Source organism: Gadus macrocephalus, chromosome 22 (genome assembly GCF_031168955.1).
Source record: "Gadus macrocephalus chromosome 22, ASM3116895v1".
Classification (NCBI taxonomy): domain Eukaryota; kingdom Metazoa; phylum Chordata; class Actinopteri; order Gadiformes; family Gadidae; genus Gadus; species Gadus macrocephalus.
In genome coordinates this window covers 12,593,551-12,616,051 of record NC_082403.1, presented here as the reverse complement: position 1 = coordinate 12,616,051, position 22,501 = coordinate 12,593,551, and the positions used below count along the sequence as shown (strand labels likewise).

Genomic DNA, 22,501 nt, shown 5'->3' with positions numbered 1-22,501 from the left:
GAATTATTATCATACAAACTAACCCGTTGTCTTCCATGTTTCTACTCCAGCGGTCCACTGTTGGACCCGTTGGGGGGCCAGCTATTCAGAGGCCGGGACGAACATCCTCCGGTACCGGGTCTAGCAGAGGCTGGCTATACAATGGCTCCCCCTTTCTTACTTCCATGCATTGTAAGTCTGCAGAGTTTTCCTTATGTAATGAATTACACAGAGAGGAATTTACAAAATATATTCTGACATCATGATGTTATATGTGATCTTGTTTTAATGGTATAGGGGCATTTGGTCTGTTGCCTGGGATATTTGTGGATGGATTAATTATGAGGAATTGTAAATCAAGTCGTTCAACTGGAAAGAATGGCCTCTCATAGGGGAACTCAAACAGTACCACGCCTAGATTAAGGTCAACCATCTTGGATCCTTGTGTACCAGGATGCCTATGTCGGGACCGCCGAGTCGCTCACCAGCTGCCGCAAGAGACTCAACACTCACTTGTTCAGAGTTCACCTAGACTCTTCATAGCCACCCCCCCCCCCCCCCCCCCCCCCAACCCCCATTTGATGTTTTACGTCCTGGCACTTCATTATAGCACTTGGCATTGTGTAAGATCTTATCCTAGCTATCTTTGTTGTACATGGGGAAGGGATTAACCTCACAATTGTTGGTGCTTGGCACTTGGTTCTATGAACAACCTTACTGTGTACCAACAGGGATATATTGTTCCTCTTTCTTCTGACAAATGTACTTATTGTAATTCGTAAAAAAGCTTCTGCTATTATGTAAATGTTTCAGCCCAGCAAACAGGCCGTGTTGTGGTGTACTACACGGTGAGAAGGGTTGATGTTATTCGTAAGTATAACCTGCAACCACAGTTGTGCCTCCTGACTGTGTCCTTTCAGTCCAACAGCGCATGATACATTTTATTTTAGCAATAAGCATAGCAATTTTATGTAATTCATCAATAACGAAACAAATAGAAGATATGTGGGTTATTTTCACTGCGGGTGATCGTTAATGTTCCTTAATTATTAGAAGAAATAAACACGCTGCTGACAGCTAACACACAAACCTGCACTAATGGACATTGAACCTGAACATTTAACTGGGTCTTCTTTTATGGACACCTAACCTTAACCATTAACATGGACCCCTGACATGAGCAGCCATCCTGAACATCACACTGGCATGTCTCATATCGATACCTTAACATCAAACATGAATGTCTAACATGGATGGCTAATAAAGAATCCTAACATGAGCATCAAATATGGATGGCTAACCCTAACCCCCTAACCTGAAAACCTAACTGGGACATTGTATATTGACATCTTGCCTTAACATCTAACATGGAAGCCAATAATGGTAATAGTTGTGGCAGGACAGTATTGTCATGTTCTGCCCATTAGTTGCAGGTAACACTGTCCTCTGTTACAACTCTGAGTTGTGTCACGTTCAGAAGTTTGTTGATGACACAGCCATCGTTGGATGCATAAGGGGTGTCAGTGAGGAGGAGTACAGGAGCCTTGTGAGGGACTTTGTCATCTGGTGCCACACACACCACCTGCATCTCAACACGTCGTAAACCAAAGAGCTAGTCATAGACTATGGCAAGTCCAGACCACCTCCTAGATCAGCTCAGATCTAGGGGGCTGTATTTGAGAACTCCTTTAAGGAGCTCAGGCTGTAGCTGGACAACTGCAATCATTCAACATCTGCAGGAAAGCCCTGTACGGTGAATTGTACGGTATTCTTCTATATCATTTCTATATCATTGTTTTGCATTTGGCATTTTGGACTTTTGCACATTTATACTTGTTTTTAACTCTTATTCTATTTGTTTCATGGTGTTTCCTGCTGCCCGAAGTGCAATTTCATGAGAGAACCTTACAGAGGGATTAATATAGTTCCTATCTATCTATCCATCAATCAAAATGCACAGGCGGTCAATTTAAGCCATAACTTCACAAACACACACTGTGAAGTTAGGCGTGCTGAGCTGAATCTTACCCCCCAGCCCCACTAACCCACCTCCACTTGCTCTGGTTCTGCTTCTCCATTTTTGTCTGTTGTATATATCAGACAAACTATATCAATCTGATGTACTCCCATGGAGGATTGGATAGTGCTCTGTTGCCCAAAATTGTTATGCTGTTTGTACAATGTATCTGACATCTGCAAGTCATGCATTAAATCCTACAGCAGGGAGCTGACGGAAGGCAAAAATGCTTTTGGTTGGCGGCCAGTTGAAATGTGTGAAACGGAATGTCACGGGTTTACCTTGATGGTTTCACTTTTTGACCTGTGTTCACCCAATAAGTCTGCCACCTATAACTTCCTTACAACAAGTACAACCAAATGGCTCCTTCCTCAGCTGTGCTTCCCCATCCATCTCCGCTTTCCTTCTTCTCTTACCTTCCTTACCAGTCTCCTACATAGACCGGCAAGATTCACTTGTCTTCTGCCAGATTCTCTAGTGTGCTATGCCTTGCTTTCCAGCAATAGCCTTCCTGACCTCCTCACCTAGCCGGAGTCGGACTTATTGGACTCTGGGGCTGGATCAGGCTGCACACCCGAAATCAATGTGCACAGGTTCAACCAATCATCACTGCACATACTCATGATACATGACGTAACAGTCAACGTAACCTGGTCGACAACCTAACGATACGTAACCTACCCTCATCAACCTAACAATAAAACGGATTTCCAACACGACCTCGCTGCGTGTTTTGTCTGGAGGAGCCCAGCAAAGGTATTCTGGGTGTGGCAGCCATCTGAGTGGCGTGCGGCATTGTCATTGCTACACTGACACCAAATGTGTGGCCTTTCCAGAACAATAAAGGACCCAGAAGAGCTGTCTGCGGCTATTCCCCAAACACTCCACCCGTCTTCCTAGGGAGGTGTGGGAACAATGGGGTTTGGGTGCTATTTTATTTCACGTATGGCAGCCCTGGAGGGAGTCCGCTTATTTTCATTAGGTTAGGTAACTCTGTTTTAGAGTCCAAGGTTGGGAGTAGACTTCGGTTGGGGATTCTCTCCAACCTGAACTTGGTGTTGGGTATGTGGGTGTGTGTGTTGATGGTGGTTGGCTTAAGGTACCTCCCCTGGCCTGAATAAGTCTGAATGGACTCTTGGGCTGGGTCACGCTGCACACCTGTTGTGCAATCAATGTGCACCAGTTAAACCAACCATCACCAGTTGTGTGATCAAAGAGTTTTGTATGATGGGACTATAATTTTTGTTCCATCCTACGATGGATTTCAGTCATTGGTTAACAATCCCCTGAGTTAGAGGCTAGACCCAAGCGAACTCTGTCCAATATCTAATTTAGAGCTCCCATTCAACCTTACTGGATATCATTTTTCTCCAAAGGTCGGGGTAAGAGTCCGTACCTCCCTGGGAATTCCTTGTAGTATCAATATTTCGTGCACAATTTAGTTTTTTCTCACTACGGATAAGTTGAGGTCTTTCTGGTTTATAGGCCTAGCTTGTTTTTTTTTAATGCATTTTAGACAGGGTGGTTACGCACAGGAGAAACCAGAAACCTATTTAGCCCAAGTCCTTTGGCCACCGGATACCAATTTTAATAACATCATAAAATCATAAAGAGACTACATTAGCGGGGGCAAAGTTGCTTCTGCTGAAGGGAGTTGGCAACTTTGGTCCTTGTTCTTCATTCTCTTTCTTGAGCTTCCTTGATTCCATTTCATCTTGATTCTCCCCACCCCGGTAACACTTTACAATAAGGTACGTAAAGATGTGGGTAGTTACTGATGAACGACCAGGGCCCTAAATGACATTTATTCAGTAACTACAGAAGAGTAACTGGTAAACAGACTAGGGGGGATACTGTATTAATGAATGTGAATTAGCAAACTGACAAATTGGAATTTTCCTGGGATTTTTACAATTAGTTAATAAATGAACAGGGCACAGACGGGATGATTGTCATATTTTAATGAAGATATTCACAATACATAATACATACATTAATATTCACATTTGAGGTTTGTTATGTGGCATTAGTAATGTTGAAGGCTTAAAAGCAATTGTCCACCGCTGCAGGGCACGGTTCAAACCTGCAGCCCTTGGTATCAAGCGCTGTTGGGTGCTGGCTTGGGTCCCACACTGGATCAGCTGGAGGAGCTGGATCTGACCGATGACGTGTTGTTACTTATTTGTGAACCATTCGTTCACCAGTAGTTAAGCTTTTTGAATAATTCGTTCACCAGTATTTAAGCTTTTTGAATCAGTTGTTTACCAATAGTTAAGCTTTTTGAACCATTCGTTCACCAGTAGTTAAGCTTTTTGTTTACCTTCATGTAAAGTCATGCATCATAGGCTACTGAGTTGTTACTCTTTAATGAACCATTCGTTCACCAGTAGTTAAGCTTTTTGAACCATCTATTCACCATTGGTTTACCAGTAGTGAAGCAGTTTAAGTTCAGTTATAAAATCCCAAATCCACTGTTGATGAAAGGCATATTAAAATGAAACAAAAACAAAAGCTTAACTTCCAAACAATTCATTCCTCACAAACAGGCACTGAACACTGAAAAAAATCAGACACACAAAAGAGCTGTCAACACATGACCAAAGGCAAGTGACCAAAATGCAGATTGGTTCAACCTCATGATTCGTTATTCATTCATTCCTCAGTAACTACCCATGTTTTTGCATATCTTATTTTAAAGTGCTACCATTCATACAAAGAGTAAATAAATGTTTTGTTTCTGAGGATACATAGTGAAAATGAAAAAGTAAAGTTTGATTTTGGCATGCAGAGAAACAGCATGGAGATGGATCATCACCCCATGCAGTATATCATCAACCCCCTCCATTCCTGAACTCTGTTTCAACCCCTGTATTATTTTATTTATTTTATTTCACTCACATCAGTATCAGTAGTTCCAAATCTAGCCCTTCCCTGTTTGGCTCTACTGGTGGCTCAAATATTCCTATTTGCAGAAACTTGGGGCTCGTACTTCCTTGCCCACCTAGGGAAAAATTCTCCTTATCTTCTGTAGTACCAAGTGTCGGGCCTAGGCGTTGCATGATGTGCAGTGGTTTACTATTGCGTGGAATAAAGGGCTCTTTATGGTTCCACTTTCACGCAATGCAAGGGGGTTACGGACCCCTTACGTCCTTACGGACCCTCCTTGTGTCCACCGCAAGGGCCGGACGTGCGCCTCCCAAAAATCGTAACCTTCCGTCGAGGCGACGCAGCATCAAGGGCTGTGATTGGTCCGCTTACTAAAACCCGACGCAGAACTATAAATGTTCACGACTGCGTCGAAGCATCTGCATGGTCATTGCGTAGCGGGAACGTGGGACAATAAAAAGGCCTTTAGGGTAAGCCACTGCACGTCATGCGATGCCTAGCTCTTTGCAGCTCTGTCACCGTTAAGCCTCAGCAATCACAGCTATGCTGCTAGTACCCACACCACAAGTTGCAGCTTCTCCATCAACAGGATTAGGGTGTTCATTCGGATCAACCACAAGGTATGACAGGGCGTACAACACACCTCACACCCTCAGGGAGAGATCTCCTGCATGACAACATTGCCCCATTGTCATTCCCTTGTCTGCAAGCTTACAATAAACCGGATTTTTAACACTACCACCCTGCGTCTATTGTCTGGAGGAGTGTACAACACTTGCGTTACAGTCCTGGAGCTCTTTATCTAAATAATATCATATAATACATAGAAATCTATATCATCAGACGATATTATGAATCACAAACGACTTTGTCGGGTTCTGCGACGTCTGGTTCTTCCACTTTCACATCAACCTGAAGTCGACTGAACCGGGCGCTGCCTGCTGCCCGCTGCCGGGCGATGGTGCCTCGCGGCAACCGGCGGCATGTCGCAGTTCATGTACTTCAGCGAGTCAAAGCCAAAGTTCCTTTCCCCCAATTCCTTCTCAACCATGGCTCAGATAACCCCCACAACAGTCTCGTTGTGGAAATACAAGACACGTCAAAGAACCGACAAGAAACACTTGCGTTACAGTGTGTGCACACACACACACACACACACACACACACACACACACACACACACACACACACACACACACACACACACACACACACACACACACACACACACACACACACACACACACACACACACACACACACACACACACACACACACACACACACGTACGTGGCGCTCGCACGGTCGAGTCTCATTGGCGGGCCAACGTCTCTGGGCGGGCCAGGCAGAGTAAGGGGAGGAGCTGAGATTCTTGGTGACGTCATGAATACAGACATTCCAAATCAGCGCACTTGAGCCTCCGTTTTTTCAAAGGCGAGCAGAACAGCTAGTGCTCGTTTTACACCAAACGCAAGTTTTAGCCATTGGGGGACCATAGGCAGGCTAGGAGAACTCATATTTATGTTAGAAAACCTCATAAAGTGAGATTTTCATGTCATGGGACCTTTAACAGCCCATGTAAGGTACACGTTTACTAAAACGCTTTGAACATTTTTCCTTTTGTTTTGTTTGATATATTTAACAGTTGTATACAAGCAAAATATTTTAGCATTATTCATAATGCATGGTTTTAATGGTTGTAAAAGAATGTACTCAAATGTAGCAGGCCAAGTCATGCTGTGGCTTAAAGAACACTCCAGCTCCCCCTCTTAACCTGGCCACCACTGGACCTCCGTGCAGAGCTCAAAACCTTCTTTGTAGAGAAACTCAGGATTACAAGGATGTAATCCTGAGTTTGGGACAGGCTCAAATACATCCTGTCCCAAAATATACCTGCCCGCTCCTCCATCCTTATCTAAAGGTTTTAGAGAAGGCGGCTTTTATACATTTATTGACTGACTTCACTACCGATTAAAATGGAGTCTGGCCCTTTTCCACCTTTGCCCAAACCAAGGCTTTGGAACGGCCTGCCAGAGTAGATCAAGCTAACCAAGTCTTTCTCCTTGGTCAGCTTGCTCCTTGGTCTTTCTCCTTTTCTCATCAATTTAATTTTGCTTCTCAATACAGATGTTTACCAAATGGCCTATTGTAAGGGGTTCACAGAGTGCTTGGACACCAGGTTTGCTCTTCTGATAGAAAGTCCTTTTATTTTGATCGCTCGCAAGTCCACCAGGATCCAATTCACCGAGGCATTGGGTAGGCGTCGAACTTCGACACCGCATTCACCCTACGGTAGTCTACACAGACCCGTCCAGCTTCCCCACAAGCACGACGGGACTGCACCAGTCACTGTGAGACTCTTCGACCACGCCCTGGGGACGGCCGGAGGATTCTCCAACTGGCACTCGGGGCAGGATGCGCACCTCCGCCCGAATCCCCGGCCAATAGAACCGGGCCATTAACCGGTTAAGTGTTTTATCGTACCCCAAATGGCCCGCCATTGGGTTGTAATGCGCTGCCTGGAAAACCATTTCCCGGCGGCTCCTGGGTACCAGCAACTGAGTGATAACCTCCTCACTCTGGGTGACACGACTCACCCGATAAAGCCTAACCCTAACCACTGTAAAATGTGGGTAAGTCAGCACTGCGTCTGGCCGGACCTTACTCCCATCAATAGCTATCACCTGGTCGTAGGCAGAGCTCAGTGTGGCGTCCCGAGACTGCTCGAGGGGGAAATCCTCCACCGGTGGGAACCTCGGCGCTGGGACCTCGGGTTTGGGATCCCCCACCTCCCCCGATCCCTGAGCACCGTCGGCCGCCCCCACCTCGGCGCAGAACACAGCACACGACAGAGTAAACTTATGGTACATGGTACTTATGGTTTTATTTTACCCAATTTCATTGTGTTATATTTCAAAATATAAATGATATGTTTCAAGATATATGTTAATAAAGTTGAAATGTTCTTGCAATAATAGGGAAATAAATGTTTGACGTACACTGTACTTTAATGCCTCCAAATTTGTCCTTATTTTACATGATTATTGATCCCTACAAGTAAATAAATCAGATCAATTAGATCCTATGAAATAACGCTATTCAGAATATAATATATTCAGAACAAAACTAAGACCGTCCGATGTACTGCTTTAATTGTTGGCACACCCAAGGCCGCCTTAATGCACGGGCTTGCCTGGGCTGAAGCCCCAGGGCCTACGCCGATCGGGGGGCCTATCATGTAAAAAAAAAAACTGCAGCTCATCCCCCCCCGTCAACAAGTTACACATCTTCATTGTAAGATCCCCTCTCAGGGGGCCTACGAAACCTCAGCCCCAGGGCCCAATGGCAGGTTAAGGCAGGCCTGGGCAGTGGGCACACCACATTCCAGCCCGACCCATATGTCCCTGTACCATATTTCAAGCCAAACCTACACCATTTTGAACACCGTTTGTTTAAGTTATCTATTAATTGCAGTAATAGGCCTACTTAGTTGGATTCCTTGACATGAGAGTATCCACAAATGACCTCTGATTGGAAAATATTTCCTTCCTTGAAAAAAACTTTATGTGGTTCTATCGCAGTGTGTAATCTCTAGTTTGTTTCAGATTAAATGTATGGATTTTAGTTAATATAATGGTAGCTATATCTACATCGAAACAATTATTTTAATTGATGGATCCGTAGTCAGCTTTTGAAAGGTTCTCTACAAGTAGTTATTATAATAATTATTGTTGTTATAATGTAAGTAGGCTACCGGTAATCAGTTTGCTCATCTGTACAACTTGGTGAGTCGAACTAAATACCTCTGTGTGGCGGTGTATCATTCAGCCACAAACAATGTAATGGAAATAAGGGCGGGGATTCACAGTAATGTGAGTTGTAACTCCTCCTTGGCCCTTACAAAAAAATTCTAAACGACCAATTCATATACTAACTTAAGGAACGCACTAGTTGTATTGGAGTCGGACAGTGTCGTAGTCAGACAGTGTCGTACCCGCACTTTACTGACATGCGAGTTGTATGTTATTCAACTGTTGTCTTCTCTACTTTGCTTTCACTCTGCGTTGATGGACGAGGAAACCCAAGGGTCGTATGAAGAAAAAGAAGAAGAGAAAGAAGATGTACAGGAAGGAGTACCGACCCGCACGGCTGCAGAAGCAGCAGCGGCATCAGACAGCGGGGGCGTGAACGCACGAACCGTGCCCGGGGTCCCGGAGCTCTGCGCCGCATCCCCTCCGTCTGGTTGTTGTCATGGAGGAGAAAAGATGGCGGTTCTGGCCTATAGCCTAGGCAAACGAGAAATAAATCAGTATTTCAACATAAAAAATGCCAAGCTGATATCGTCCGTGATCGTCGTGTTGCTGCTTCTCTTCCACACCGCTTCCCGATATTATGGGGGTAAGTGTTCGCCTGTAAATGAGAATCTGGCACCTGCAAGGAAGCCAGTGTTTCGATGTCCCCCCGTAGCGCCTACTAGCCACCGTAGTGTTGGATATGCCTCGCATGTTGATGTGTTTCCCACTCGGCTACGTTTAAAGAGGTGTAAATTGTCAACTATGTTGTCTAGGTCGTTTAAACGGCTCCACCATCGAGTAGCCGTGTTCAACTTCATTGACGTTGTGATGGAAGAGCTAGCTTAGCCAACCAGCTAGCTGAGGTCCTGTGTTTACATGATACTCAACACGTAAAGCGGTTAGTTGGTATGGGTACAGGCTGACTGGGTAACGCTATACCAGTTCACATGTATAGGCGTTAGGCCACATATATTTACTGTTCTTTTAGTTGGGCACACACTTGGGTTGTCTATATTGCGTGCTTAAATCGGGGGTCAATAAACTAATTTTATGTCCTGTATGTTTTGTTAGCATAGCGTCCAGTAGGGTTGGAGCACATCACATAGCATTGCCATAACTGGCTTATTTAAAGAGCAAAAACATACACTTTTTAATGCAATCATTAATAAACGACAAGTTGACCTGTCCGTCCATAATAGTATAAACAATTGAGCTGCATGCACTGAATTGTAGTAGTAGGTACTTGGTAGTAGTTCGATAATAACATGCACTAGTACAAATAACAGCAACCGCCATTTACGTGTCAAAAGGGATGAAAACATAAACAGCACATTTATCCCCCAACAATTCGCGTTCAATGTCAATAGCTTCAAAGTGAACGCACCATTGTATACGTATAATCTCTTAAACAAATCCAAAGAGAGGCGCCAGGGGCTTTGTACAGCCTGCCTATTTCAAGCAGTAGCACGGGATAAATGGAAGGGGGAAATTAATACAAATTTATGGGTGCGTTGTTCTTTGGCTGATCTGGTAGATTCTTGTGCAATGTCTTCAGGCTCCGACACATGTGACTGGCTGTTGTCCAGCGGACGATACTTGGGGGAGAACGTTTGGCAGCCCTATGGCTGCATGATGCACAAGTACAAAAGCACGTGAGTTGCCGCACGCATGCCAGCAGGGATAGTGATTCAATGCATTGTATTCAAATATCACAATAATATAATACAAGACATTGTCCTGGCCGGCTTTTAGTTTTTCGATATTAAGATTGCGACTTGTGTGTACTTTGTGTCCTTTTGGCTATACAGTGATTCTAAAAGCTGTCTTGCTGACAAAAGAGTGGCTTTTGTGGGTGACTCCAGAATAAGGCAGCTTTCCTACTCCTTCACCAAAATAATCGACCCAGAGCGCAAGGAAGAAGGAAACAAGGTAGAGTCTGACAGCAAAGAAGAAATTCAAAACTTGGCCATGGATACAGATACACCACTGCATCAGAAAGCACATTTGTGTAAATGCTAATTATTTAAACAGCACTGACTCTACTGGATGGGAATGACGCAAGGAAATGCCTCACCTTGACTTACTTGCTTTTCTTTCATGTCGTCAGCATGAAGACATTCCCTTTCACGAAGACAGTTCTTCAACCAACGTGGTGAGATGAATTCACAAATGGTCATTTCGCCATGCCTCCACTGACAGCAAAACGAATACAGTACATCTATGAGTAGGATTTGAGATCTCTAACTAAACCTAATTCTGCCTGCTTTGCATCTAGGACTTCTTCTGGTATCCAGAGGCAAATGACTCGATGAAAGAGCGCCTGCGGTCATGGACTCAGGTGAGTCAAAATGACCTACCACTGCAGGGTTTGGGTTATGCTAAGAATACCTTTTCTTCATTGTTTCCCTTTTTACTTTTTTTCTTTCCCTCACAGGACCGATCATCGACGCCAGATGTTATCGTGCTCGGAGCTGCTGCGGTATGTTTGTTTAAAGAAAAAAAAAAGCAAGAAGGACCAGCGCAACAGCAGTACAATTCGGGTGGCAGTCTTGGATCCTGCGTCACGTTGATTAATTCCATGACTTTCCTCCCTGCTGCAGTGGTCAATCAAGCTGCACAGTGGCAGCAGCGAGACCCTGCACCGGTACAGGGTCAACCTGACCGCCATGGCTGTGACCCTGGAGAGGCTGGCGGAGGACGCAGAGGTGTACTGGGTCCTACAGGGTGAGCTCTCCTGTGTGTGTTTTTGTTTGTGTGTGGGTTCTATGGCAGTTGATTATTAATTCTTGTAAAGCGTAAAATATTAAAGGCTGTGTTGCAGGGTTTATTTTCCAACGAATTTGTGCAATTAGCTTGTTGGTATTTAAGATTTAAACTGTTATTTATTGTATTTAATGTTGTTAGGTATCGCAAAACGGAATGTTATACGAACAAGTAGTTACTATTTTAGCGGTTTGCTATTGATTCTCATTTCCCCCAGAATGCATTGCATGACGTCACGTTGGGGAGACACGGACCAAAGCCGCATTGAGACCCTTGAGAGTAGAGACTAGTAAGAGAGTGTTCAGCAGATTATACAGATACATAGATAAATACATAGATATTATAGATAGTTAGTATATGCTACACGTGAACCTCCTAAGATGGCGCAATTTGATTGGTTCGCTATCTCGGGTTATTGGGCAATATCCCATGATTGACATTTCAAACTCGATATTGTTTTCATCACAAAATGTCAGCTGATAACAACAAATAAACCTTCGGTCTCGGGGGCTTTTCCCCACTATTCACTTCTCCTTTGGCGAATAATTGTTGACTAATAGCCTAGATAGATAAATAGCCTAGTCAAGTCGTTGTGTTATAATACGAAACTACACGTCGGGAATTCATTTTGGTGATTCGGCTCACACAGCCTACAAGACCACACAGAACAAGGGAGACAACAAGTCTCACTGGACATACACAAAATACATCACATTAAAACTAGACCCATGCGTTGATAGATAGATAGATAGATAGACAGATAGAAAGATAATTAAATATGTTCTATTATTTGCCTTGCGGAGCCAGCCAATCCTGTGCGTGTATGCAAATTAGCCATGTGCGCCTAACACAAGAAAGAGTAATGTTGAGAAGTCGTACTAAAAACGGATAGCAAGCGAAAGCCGAACCGGACTGTATCAATCACATACTTTGGGTCCATTCTAAGTTATGGTAAGAGGCTAGTCTTTAAATCTTTGCAGTGACCGAATGTTGATGATAAAAACCGATTGTTTTGCATAAGATGTATGTGTGCGACTGTGCGTGTGTCTTTTTCGGCTTCGGAATACTGCATGGTTATGAAGGCCTTGTGGTTAGTTTTGTTTTTAGTGAAGCAGCCTAGCCTTGGAGTTGGATAAGTTGGAGTGATTGTGTGATACGGGCGTGCGAGAGTGAGAGAGAGAGAGCATACCCGCCGTGGTGATGTTTGGCTTGTTGTTGGCTGTATGTCAGCATCCGCCGGGTTGGACGGTGTGCTTTGTGTATGTGTTCAAAGTACATCTGTCTGGTCGTATTTGTGGTAGATTGATGGTTAAATAATGTCACATCACGATCGATTATACTTGCAGGCACTTATTTGCAAGTGCACTGATTGCTGTCCGATAAGCTAAGTTAGCCCATAGCTAGCATTATGCCTCCTATTTCTAGATCTTCTGACTAAGTTTACCGGTACTTACGACATAATCGCTGTCACTAGATATGTAGGCTGAGGCTACCTTCCACCACGTCTCCCCAACGTGACGTCATCGCCGAATTGCGTTAGAAAACACATTTTATAAATGATACACATATTTTGAGTGCTTTATGTACCCATTAATTAAGGCACATAGGAATAAGAGCGTCCAGGCGAATCAAGTATTTGTTTGTTAAGTGATATATTGAGGAGTTTTCCTCCTTTTTATATGCATTTTTTAACATCCCCCTGTTTCTTCTTTCCCCTTCCCTCTCCCACCTCCATCTCTCCCCTTCTCTCCCCTCCAGACCCGGTGAATGAGGAGGCGCTGAGCGCGGACCGGAAGATGATCACCAACCATCAGCTGGAGCTGTACAACGAAGCGGCAGCGGACGCGCTCAACGGCAGCAAGCGTAGCGCCCGGGTCAAGCTGCTGGCGGCCACGCGCCAGGCCGCCATGGAAACCATCGTACAATCGTCGGACGGCCTGCACCTCCCCCAGGGCACCCTGAATGTGGTGGGTGTGGGTGTGGGAGTGGGGGTTCGGGATCACTTAGCAGTCCCTCCAGGATTTCGCAGGCCTTTTTTGAGATTGTTGAGGCCTAAAATGTCAGATGTTGCGTGAGCTTTTCCAAAAAGTTACGATGAAAGTTGCAGTGTTTTTAATGTTTTTGTTGCGATTACAGTGCGGGAGGAAATGCAAGTTGGGATAAAAGTTGCGATTTTTCTGATGTTAAATGTTAAGTTATTACTGCAAGTATCCCAGAGTAATTTGCTAAATATTAAGTTATTACTGAAAAAAACATTAATTAAAAGACAAAAACACTGAGAAATGGTCCTATGAATAATAGATTCTTGATTCTTTCCGCGCTGGCAATTGACTTGGATGCAACAACCTGTGTCATAGTGATCTGCCCCGTCGTCTGACGTCCTGCCTGCGGTTCTGTAGTTATGTTTCACGGTGGCAAAATGCTTATCAATGGAAGACTTCCGCTTATGTTCCACCACAACATTGCATGCAGTGCAAAATAATTTTCCCCCGCTCTCATGTGAAATACCAGGATACTGCTTTTACAATTAGGGCATTTAGCAGACGCTTTTATCCAAAGCCACTTACATCGTTCAATACACACATTGACACACCGACATTGACACACCGGCAGAGTCAACCATGCAAGGCGACAGCCAGCTCGTCAGGAGCAGTTAGGGTTAAGTGTCTTGCTCAGGGACACATCAACACTCTAACTAACAACCTTTCGGTTACAAGACAACTGCTCTACCTCCTGAGCTAAGCCGACTCCTCTTCGAGATCTTTCTCAGTTAATTTGGTCGGCAAGTGTGAAACGTTGGACGCTCACATGACATGCTGCATGAATGCTTGAAACGCTTGAAGTAGTAAACACGGAAGTAAGGCGGAAGGTTGTTTGTCGACGTCAGTTCAAGACGACGCCACTGATTGGTCAAATTTGCGGGAAAGTTGCGGTGGTTGGTTAAAATTGCGACCCCGCACTGAATTCGCAGTGATTGGTTGATTGGTTGGCAACAGCGCAAAATCCTGGAGGGTCTGACTTGGGGCTAGAGGGCGAAATATCTTTTTAGGGGTTTGAAAAAAGTTATAACCTCGTTGAAAAAGGCAAGTTAAGTATCTATCTATAGGAGAAGGGTTAGTTTGAGCCGCTATTGGCTAACTTGAATAACTCCAAACAAATCGGAAGGAATGAGCCGAACAAGTAGAACAGCATTTTTTTGTTCTAGGACCCCACCACGAGTAAGCCTTCGCCAAAAGGGGACATTTGTACTAGACGTACTTTCCTGACCCTCCGCCGTTCGTCTCCCCAGGGGGCCATGATCCTCATGAACGCGGTGTGCAACAAGCGGACGCGGCCCATCGACGGCTCCTGCTGCCAGGGGGCCCGGCCCCCCAGCCTGCTGCAGAAGCTGGCGGCGTGCGTCTTCCTGGGCTGCGCGCTGGTGCTGCTGGGGCTCCACGCCATGGGCTACGGCCGCCACCGCCACCGGCCCGTGCCCCCGGACGTGGAGAGCCTGGAGGAGAGGAAGCCCACCACGGCCCCGGGCCCCCCAGGGCTCACGGCGCCGCTCCAGGCGCTGTGCCGCATGGGCGTGATCATGGCGTACTTCTACCTCTGCGACCGCGCCGACACGTTCATGAAGGAGCAGAAGTTCTACACGCACGCCACCTTCTTCGTGCCGCTGGTGTACGTCGTCGTTCTGGGGCTGTTCTTCAACGAGAGCACCAAGGAGGTGAGGGAGACGGAGACTGCAGCTGTTTCTCATTTGGGTGTTAGGCAGACGCAGCGACTTGACAATTATAAAGTGCTGAAACAAAGATGTATATATATATATATATATTGTATATACAAATGGCTACGTCTCCCCATTTGCCCGACAGACAAAGCTGTTAAACCGCGAACAGACTGATGAGTGGAAGGGGTGGATGCAGCTGGTTATTCTCATCTACCACATATCTGGGGCCAGCGCCGTGAGTCCTTCCACTTTTCCTCTTCCTCTCTCAAGCATTAGTTCTGCTATCGCTTACGTTATGCTTACTCCTACTTTTTTCATCATTTACTCTCTTCTGCAACTGTCGGCAACCGATGATGAAAACGTCACATGTCCCAATGTATGACAATCGTTGTGTGCCATACCAATGACATCATTCCCATGTTCCAGTTCCTTCCGGTGTACATGCACGTGCGCGTGCTGGTGGCGGCATACCTCTTCCAGACGGGCTACGGACACTTCTCGTTTTTCTGGCTCAAGGGGGACTTTGGACTCTACAGAGTGTGCCAGGTGAGTTTACAGCTCTGCCTTGTTCTGCCAGGTAATCCAACAATCAACACTCTAGGAGGAGGTCGACAACAGGAATACTGTTTAATCGTTTAATCGTCAAGGGAGACGTACTCTCTGTCTGTCAGTCTGTCTGTCTCTGCTGTAACACCATGCATAGGTTTAGCTTCAGGATATGTAAATTTAAGTAGATGTCATGTTCTGTAGAGTTTGATTAAAAGGTATAAACTATCTAATTAATAATTTAGACCCTTTGATGATGGGTTTAGTTTCCCCATGAGTATATATCGTACATTGTGTATGGGTTTACGTTTTATATCCGTGTAGTTTGAGTAAATAATATTCTTGATTCAGAGACATGGAATCAGAATCAGAATTACTTCTATTACATTCTTATTCTTCACTCTTAGTATTACATACTTCTTGTACACAAGAGTAAAAAAAGTATATAGATATTTAAAAATATACAAAATAAGTAAAAATATGTTGAAAAAATAATTTCCAGAAATAAGAAATAAGTAACAAATGTAAAGTGATCGAGTGGAAGTGGAACCATCCACGGTGGATTGTTGTGCAAAATACAGTGCAGTGCAAAAATTTTGCAATTACAGTAAATATGGCTTTCAATAGTCTCTTGTGGTATCATGGGTGGGGTTGGTTTGTGGGTACTGGATTCCCCCATGAGCCTGACTGCTTCAGGGAAAAACTGTTCCTCATGCTTTGGGTTTTGGCCCCGAGGCTTTGGTACCGTTTCCCACGTGGCAGCAGCTCAAACGCTTTGTTGTGGTGGCTGGGGTCCCTGATGATTCGGAGGGCCTTCTTGACACACCGGGCTTTGTACGTGTCCTGGATGGAGGGAAGCTCCCATCCGCTGATCCTCTCAGCTGTCCGCACTACCCTTTGCAGTGCTTTGCGGCATTGAGCAATTCAGTTCCCATTGTATGGTTTCCAAAGGATGGTCTTGTTTTGTTTACATTGATGATGATGATGATGATGTTGACGGATGTGTGTGTGTGTGTTTGTGCTCAGGTGCTGTTCCGTCTGAACTTCTTGGTGCTGGTGCTGTGTGTGGTGATGGATCGACCCTACCAGTTCTACTACTTTGTGCCGCTGGTCACCTTCTGGTTCGTCATCATCTACGCCACAATGGCTCTGTGGCCCCAGGTCCTCCAGAAGAGGGCGAACGGTAGGTTCCTGACACTCACTTCACCACGCAGACACTGGCTTCTTGTGGACCAGTAGGGTTTTAGAAACATACATTCAGATTGTTAGATTTCAGCTTATTTCTAAAGTGTTCGGACAGACTCTGCGTTGTGTATTTTCCGTCGTCGTAGTAATTCTTGAAGTCGAAATCAAAGCAACTTGACAGGTTTGATCAGAGGGTTCAATAGATGGTTTATTCCAGGATGCGAGATGCAGACTTAGGTTGAATAGACGTGTTCCTTGGCTGTCGAACCCTCTTCTCCCCGAACCAAAGGGTTGGGGCGAGTATTATACAAAAAGAGGATACATGAATAACACGTAAACAGAAGCACTCTCAGCCTTGATAAGGTATATGGCCCTGGCTATGTCCCAGAGGACCAGGTCGGTTCAACCTTGTTGAGACATAACAATGGCAGAATGTTGGAAATAACACCTTGTATCAGTATGAGAGGCACTGGCCTGTTCCTAGACTAGAAATGTGAACAAAAGAGAGACACTAAAATACACCAACATTCTACAAGATGCAAAGCTGGGACTGGTTAGGGAAAACTCTAAACTGGATTCTTTCAGGATTAGCTTCAGGTTCGTTTCAGAGCGTAAATATTCATCTTGTGGGAACTCTGTTTACTCCAATCTTTGTATTTGGAAAGAAAAATAAGGATGAAGTCAAATGCACCGAATAATCTTCAGACATCTGGATTGCAATGGAATCCAAGTGTGGACAATACAAATGTTCACTAATGAATATGCCTTGTTTTTGTTTGTTTACTTTGGTTTGTTTTGAGCAGGCAGTGGCATGTGGCACCTTGGGATCCTGACAAAACTACTAGGCCTCCTGCTGCTCATCTGCTACTTTGCCAACTCGGAGGTGAGCAAACCCGCACGGTCATTTGTTCCATTAGCCCCAGGGCATCTTGTTGTGACGTTGCCATGACGCCAGACCTTTTTGTGTGTGTGTTGTCACGCTGTGCCCCAGGGCTTCTTCCAGAGCCTCTTCTCCGTGTGGCCCCTCTCCAAGCTGTTTGAGCTCGACGGCAGCATCCATGAGTGGTGGTTCAGGTGGAAGCTGGACCGATTTGTAAGTGCATTAGCAGAACATTCATGATGACGACACACTGAGCACTCTGCAGTCAATCTAGGCCAAGATGCATATCTCTTAACCGGGAACTAAGCTGACCACAAAAGCCTCATGTGGCATCCTGTGGAAACAGAACAACACGTCTGTTCACTGCAATGATTGTACATTTTTGCTATTATAAATATAAATTATTATTATTATTAAATCTAACAATTAAATAGGATAACACAGTTTAATTATTAGTTCAACTTTTTAAAGTATTTTACCGCTGTATATATTGACACATTTGACAAGTGGGCCTCTTTCCCCCTGTGATATGCGACTACCGGTACTTGTTATGAAATTAAAAGCTGCAAACATGGATTATAAAAATAAGCACCCTAGTTTGCCACAAGATGGATGATGTAAAGACACACGTTACTCATTCATTGACGGACGATGCCGTTGCGTGCCGCAGGCGGTGATCCACGGCATGCTGTTTGCCTTCATCTACCTGGTGCTCCAGAAGAGCCAGAGGATGTTTGAAGGCAGAGGAGAGGCCCTCTTCTCAGCCACCATCTCCAACCTGCTCCTCTGCCTCTCCGTGGTCTCCTTCATGGTATGTCCCCCACGCAACCACACCAACCGGGGAGCTCCTCTCTCTCATCACGTAGCGGCCATCTTGGTTCTAAACACTAGCTGGACGGAGGAACTGAATGCAGATGTAGTAGTTGTACAATCCAAAGGGAGAACCGGATCTCAAAGCTCAGTCTCCCACGTGTCCCTGTCTTACTGCAGCGGCCCACAAACAGCCACTCAGTAGAGTAGGCCACTCAGTAGCGGCCCTGGCGCTGTCTGGCTGTTGGTAAGAGTGACCCATCCCTCTGTGAGTGGAGCTCCTTTGTCTGGCTCTATCCCGCCATCTTTTGTTTAAGAGATAACAAGAGTGTGAATGCCCCTGTTCTCTCTCTCTCTCTGTCTCTGTCTCTCTCTCTCTCTAATAGGCGTACTCCATATGGGCGAGCAGCTGCAAAAACAAGACCGAGTGCAACGAGATGCATCCCTACATCTCAGTGGTGCAGGTACCAGTCAATGTTTTGTTTTGTTTTTCTCATTCTATGGCTACGCTCTCAACTGCCTCCTCATAATTGTGTTCCCTTCACTTGTCTTACCGCCTGTTTGGTCTCTCTGTCTCTCCGCAGATCTTGGCGTTCATCCTAATCAGGAACATTCCAGGCTACGCCCGCTCTGTATATAGCTCGTTCTTTGCCTGGTTCGGGAAGATTTCCTTGGAGGTACGACGGCTTTGTGGAATGCATTGGTTGTATTTTTATTTTATGAGCTGTCCATTTTGTTCTTCAGCGTTGCCAAATGGGCTTTGGTACTTCCTGCTTTTGTTATGTTTTTAGTTCAAGGCAATGTGTTTGAATACCTACTGGACCATGACCATAATCACTGAACCGAAGTGCACACATTGCACAACCCACTTTGACTCAGTGTCTGCTTGTGTTTTAGTTGTTCTTATGCCTCTGCTACAGTGGCCTCTCAATCACTCATTCACACACGTAATCCTTCCCTCACTCACCTACTCCCCCCTTCTTCACTCCCTCACTCCCTCACTCACTCCCTCACTCCCTCACTCCCTCACTCACTCCCTCACTCCCTCACTCCCTCACTCACTCCCAACCCTCCCTCCCTCCTTCCTCATGCACTCCTTCCCTCAACCTCGTCGCCCACAGAGTGCTCTAACCTCCGCCGACCTCTCTCCCCAGCTGTTCATCTGCCAGTACCACATCTGGCTGGCGGCGGACACCAAGGGCATCCTGGTGCTGATCCCGGGCTTCCCCTCGCTCAACATCCTGGTCAGCACCTTCGTGTTCGTGTGCGTGGCCCACGAGATCTCCCTGATCACCAACGACCTGGCGCTGGTGGCCATCCCCAAGGAGACGGGGCCACTGCTGAAGAGGCTGGCGGCCGCGGGGGGGCTGGCCCTGTTGGTGCTGCTGCTCACCACGGGGAAGGGCAGCGTCACCGCGCCCGGTGCAGCCTGAAGGGGCAGTGAGAGCAGACTGAAGCCTCCTCCTCCTCCTCCTCCTCCTCCTCCTCTCTTCCCTCCACCACACATTCACCTTCTGTGTTTCCGCCGAACTCAAAGCGGAAGCGGAGGTCCTGGATGTCCGTCCTCCTTTAGTCATGGTGACGTTTGGACTGCTAGAAGCCGGTTGGAGAGGACGGTTTTCTCCCGAGGTCTCTGATTGGTGGATCTGGCGCGGGGTGGAGCCGCCATGTCTGAACAGGATCTTTCTGTGGTGAGCTCTCCCTGACCACTATGGTACCCAACACGCAACAAGTCGCACACTGGAGAGCGAGAGAGGCCTGCGATGTAGGCCCGCACATTTCTAAAGACGATACGGGAAGATAATTAACAACGGTAGCTGTCTAGAAATAGACCTTATAGGACAGAAGGAGACATTATCGGAGAATCTGTAAAAATAGGCCCACTCTTCAAAGTTTATAACCTCATGCTTGCAGTGTGAATTTTCCAGAGTTGCTTCTGCCCCGGCAAACCTCACGAATAAAATGCCTCCTCACACGACAGGAATTCACAGCACGCACACACACATATGTCCACGCACTGCGTCCGTGTGTGTGTGTGTGTGTGTGTGGAGTACAACACGCCCACTTTTTGTAAGACGTCGCTCAATTGTTCTTTCGTCATCGTTTACATATTGAGGTTTCCAAGCAAATCAACACAGACTGCCAACTCATCATTGAGCCATACGGAAACTGGTGTGAGCCGTGGACCGGCCAGTGATAAAATACACAATAGGTTTGATACAGTGCACATCGACAACAACTATGATGATAATAATAATACATTGTCAAAATATATTTTATTTACCTCTTCCATTTTGTTCAGGCATTGCTAGTTTATTTGAGCAAAGACTTCCTCGTGCGGCGAGGTGGATTGACCACTGACCTAGAGCTCTGAAGCTCTAAGTGATATGTACAGTATTTAAAGATTTAAATTAAGCGCATATTTTCTACAGGGTTTGCTTTTTTCTTTCTTTCTTTTTGTAGATTTGTCCATTTCTGCTCCCATTTCTGCTGTTGTAAAACCAAGTATTATGTAGGAGGTTCCTTTTGTACTCTTGGAAGCACACAGGCTAGATCACACTGTTCACTGTAAATACCAATTTTTTCTTCCTTTTGTTTGAATTGACAATGTTAAAATACCGGATTCCTAGTCCATCAAGAAAATGCACTGGATTTATACATGTCTTTTCTTTCTTTCTGGGTTGTCGACGGCAGGCCACTATTTGCTGGTGCTTTTGTCCTTGTTTCTGTTTGCTCAATGGGCGACTAAAATAGACACTTGAATGACATGGCGTATGCTTTGTCAACTGAATGCCATTTTGATCATAAGACATACACGCCCGTCTTCCACCCAGGTCAACGAATACCTTACTGTTGACTCATCTCTCAATTGGCTGTTCATCTTGTAGTGCCAGTTTTATCACCCACCCAAATTTTGCTGAGAAAGCCCAGGGGCTAGTTGTTTAGGAAAACGCCAACAGTATTTATCTGTCTCTCTCTCTCAATCTACTAGTGGCACGAGAGGTTTGTTAAGTGCCAAAACTGGAACCCCTGAATTAGTTTCAGAGCTGTGTGCTTACACTAGGGACAGTAATTTCCTGATTGGTCTAAACATTATATCTGTTTATACCATTGTGTATTTCAGCACACTTTTTTTATTACGTGACTTTGAGGCTTGGCAGATGCAGAACACACTCAACACACATTTGCACAACTGTAAAATAGGTCCAAAGGTGAAGCATGCGGCACAACATCCTTCAGTTTGCCATGTGTAAATACCAACAGGATACTTCATGAACATATTGTTAAGATAACAATGTTGAACCCTCCACTATCCATTCACCAACAAGGTTGAGAGTCAAAAAGACCCGAGTTATTAATGCAATGAGGCCGTCCCAAAGGAAAATAAGTTGTTACCCTGGATTCTGCTCCTGCCATGGTTAAGACAAGGAACGCTTTGATTATAGTAGTTCAAACTTTGGTTCTCCTCTCTGATCAAAGGCTATATATTTGGTGATTATTATCTGCCCTAATAGTCTTCCCATTCTTTATTTTTTGTTGCCCATTTGTATGAGCAAAAACTATTTATAATCTCACGCAGAGCCTTGTTGAAAGATTACTTTGTTATTTCTTTTGTGCTGTCCTAATGTGAAATCTATTCATTTTATTTATAAAAAACGACTTTATTGTATATTGTTAATAACGCATAACTTCATAAAAACATTTGCTGGTTAGCTCTTTTGTGCGTGTGTGTGTGTGTGTGTGTGTGCGTGCGTGTGTGTGTCTTGCAGGTTTTGAATCCCAACGGTGGTGTTTGTTTAAAAAGGCTTTACTGTGATATCGAAATAGTTACAACCATGTCACTGCACATACGACCAGTTAATGCACATCCGTATTCCCACTCCGAGAGAACCGCGGTGCATGAAGCGCCAAGTAGAAAAAACAA

The 22,501-nt window shown here is 45.2% G+C and overlaps 1 protein-coding gene across 1 annotated transcript; it reads left to right on the top strand.

The window, feature by feature from the left end:
- The first annotated feature begins 8,776 nt into the window (after positions 1-8,776).
- casd1 (CAS1 domain containing 1) lies at positions 8,777-22,289 on the top strand. Its single transcript, XM_060043418.1, has 18 exons — positions 8,777-9,281; positions 10,233-10,329; positions 10,486-10,606; positions 10,785-10,829; positions 10,953-11,015; positions 11,112-11,156; positions 11,278-11,401; positions 13,199-13,407; positions 14,730-15,152; positions 15,301-15,390; positions 15,582-15,701; positions 16,728-16,884; positions 17,690-17,769; positions 17,878-17,979; positions 18,437-18,577; positions 18,963-19,040; positions 19,161-19,253; positions 19,731-22,289. The coding sequence occupies exons 1-18, from the start codon at positions 8,951-8,953 to the stop codon at positions 20,007-20,009; spliced, it is 2,598 nt and encodes an 865-aa protein (XP_059899401.1). The 5' UTR covers positions 8,777-8,950; the 3' UTR covers positions 20,010-22,289.
- Positions 22,290-22,501: the final 212 nt, after the last annotated feature.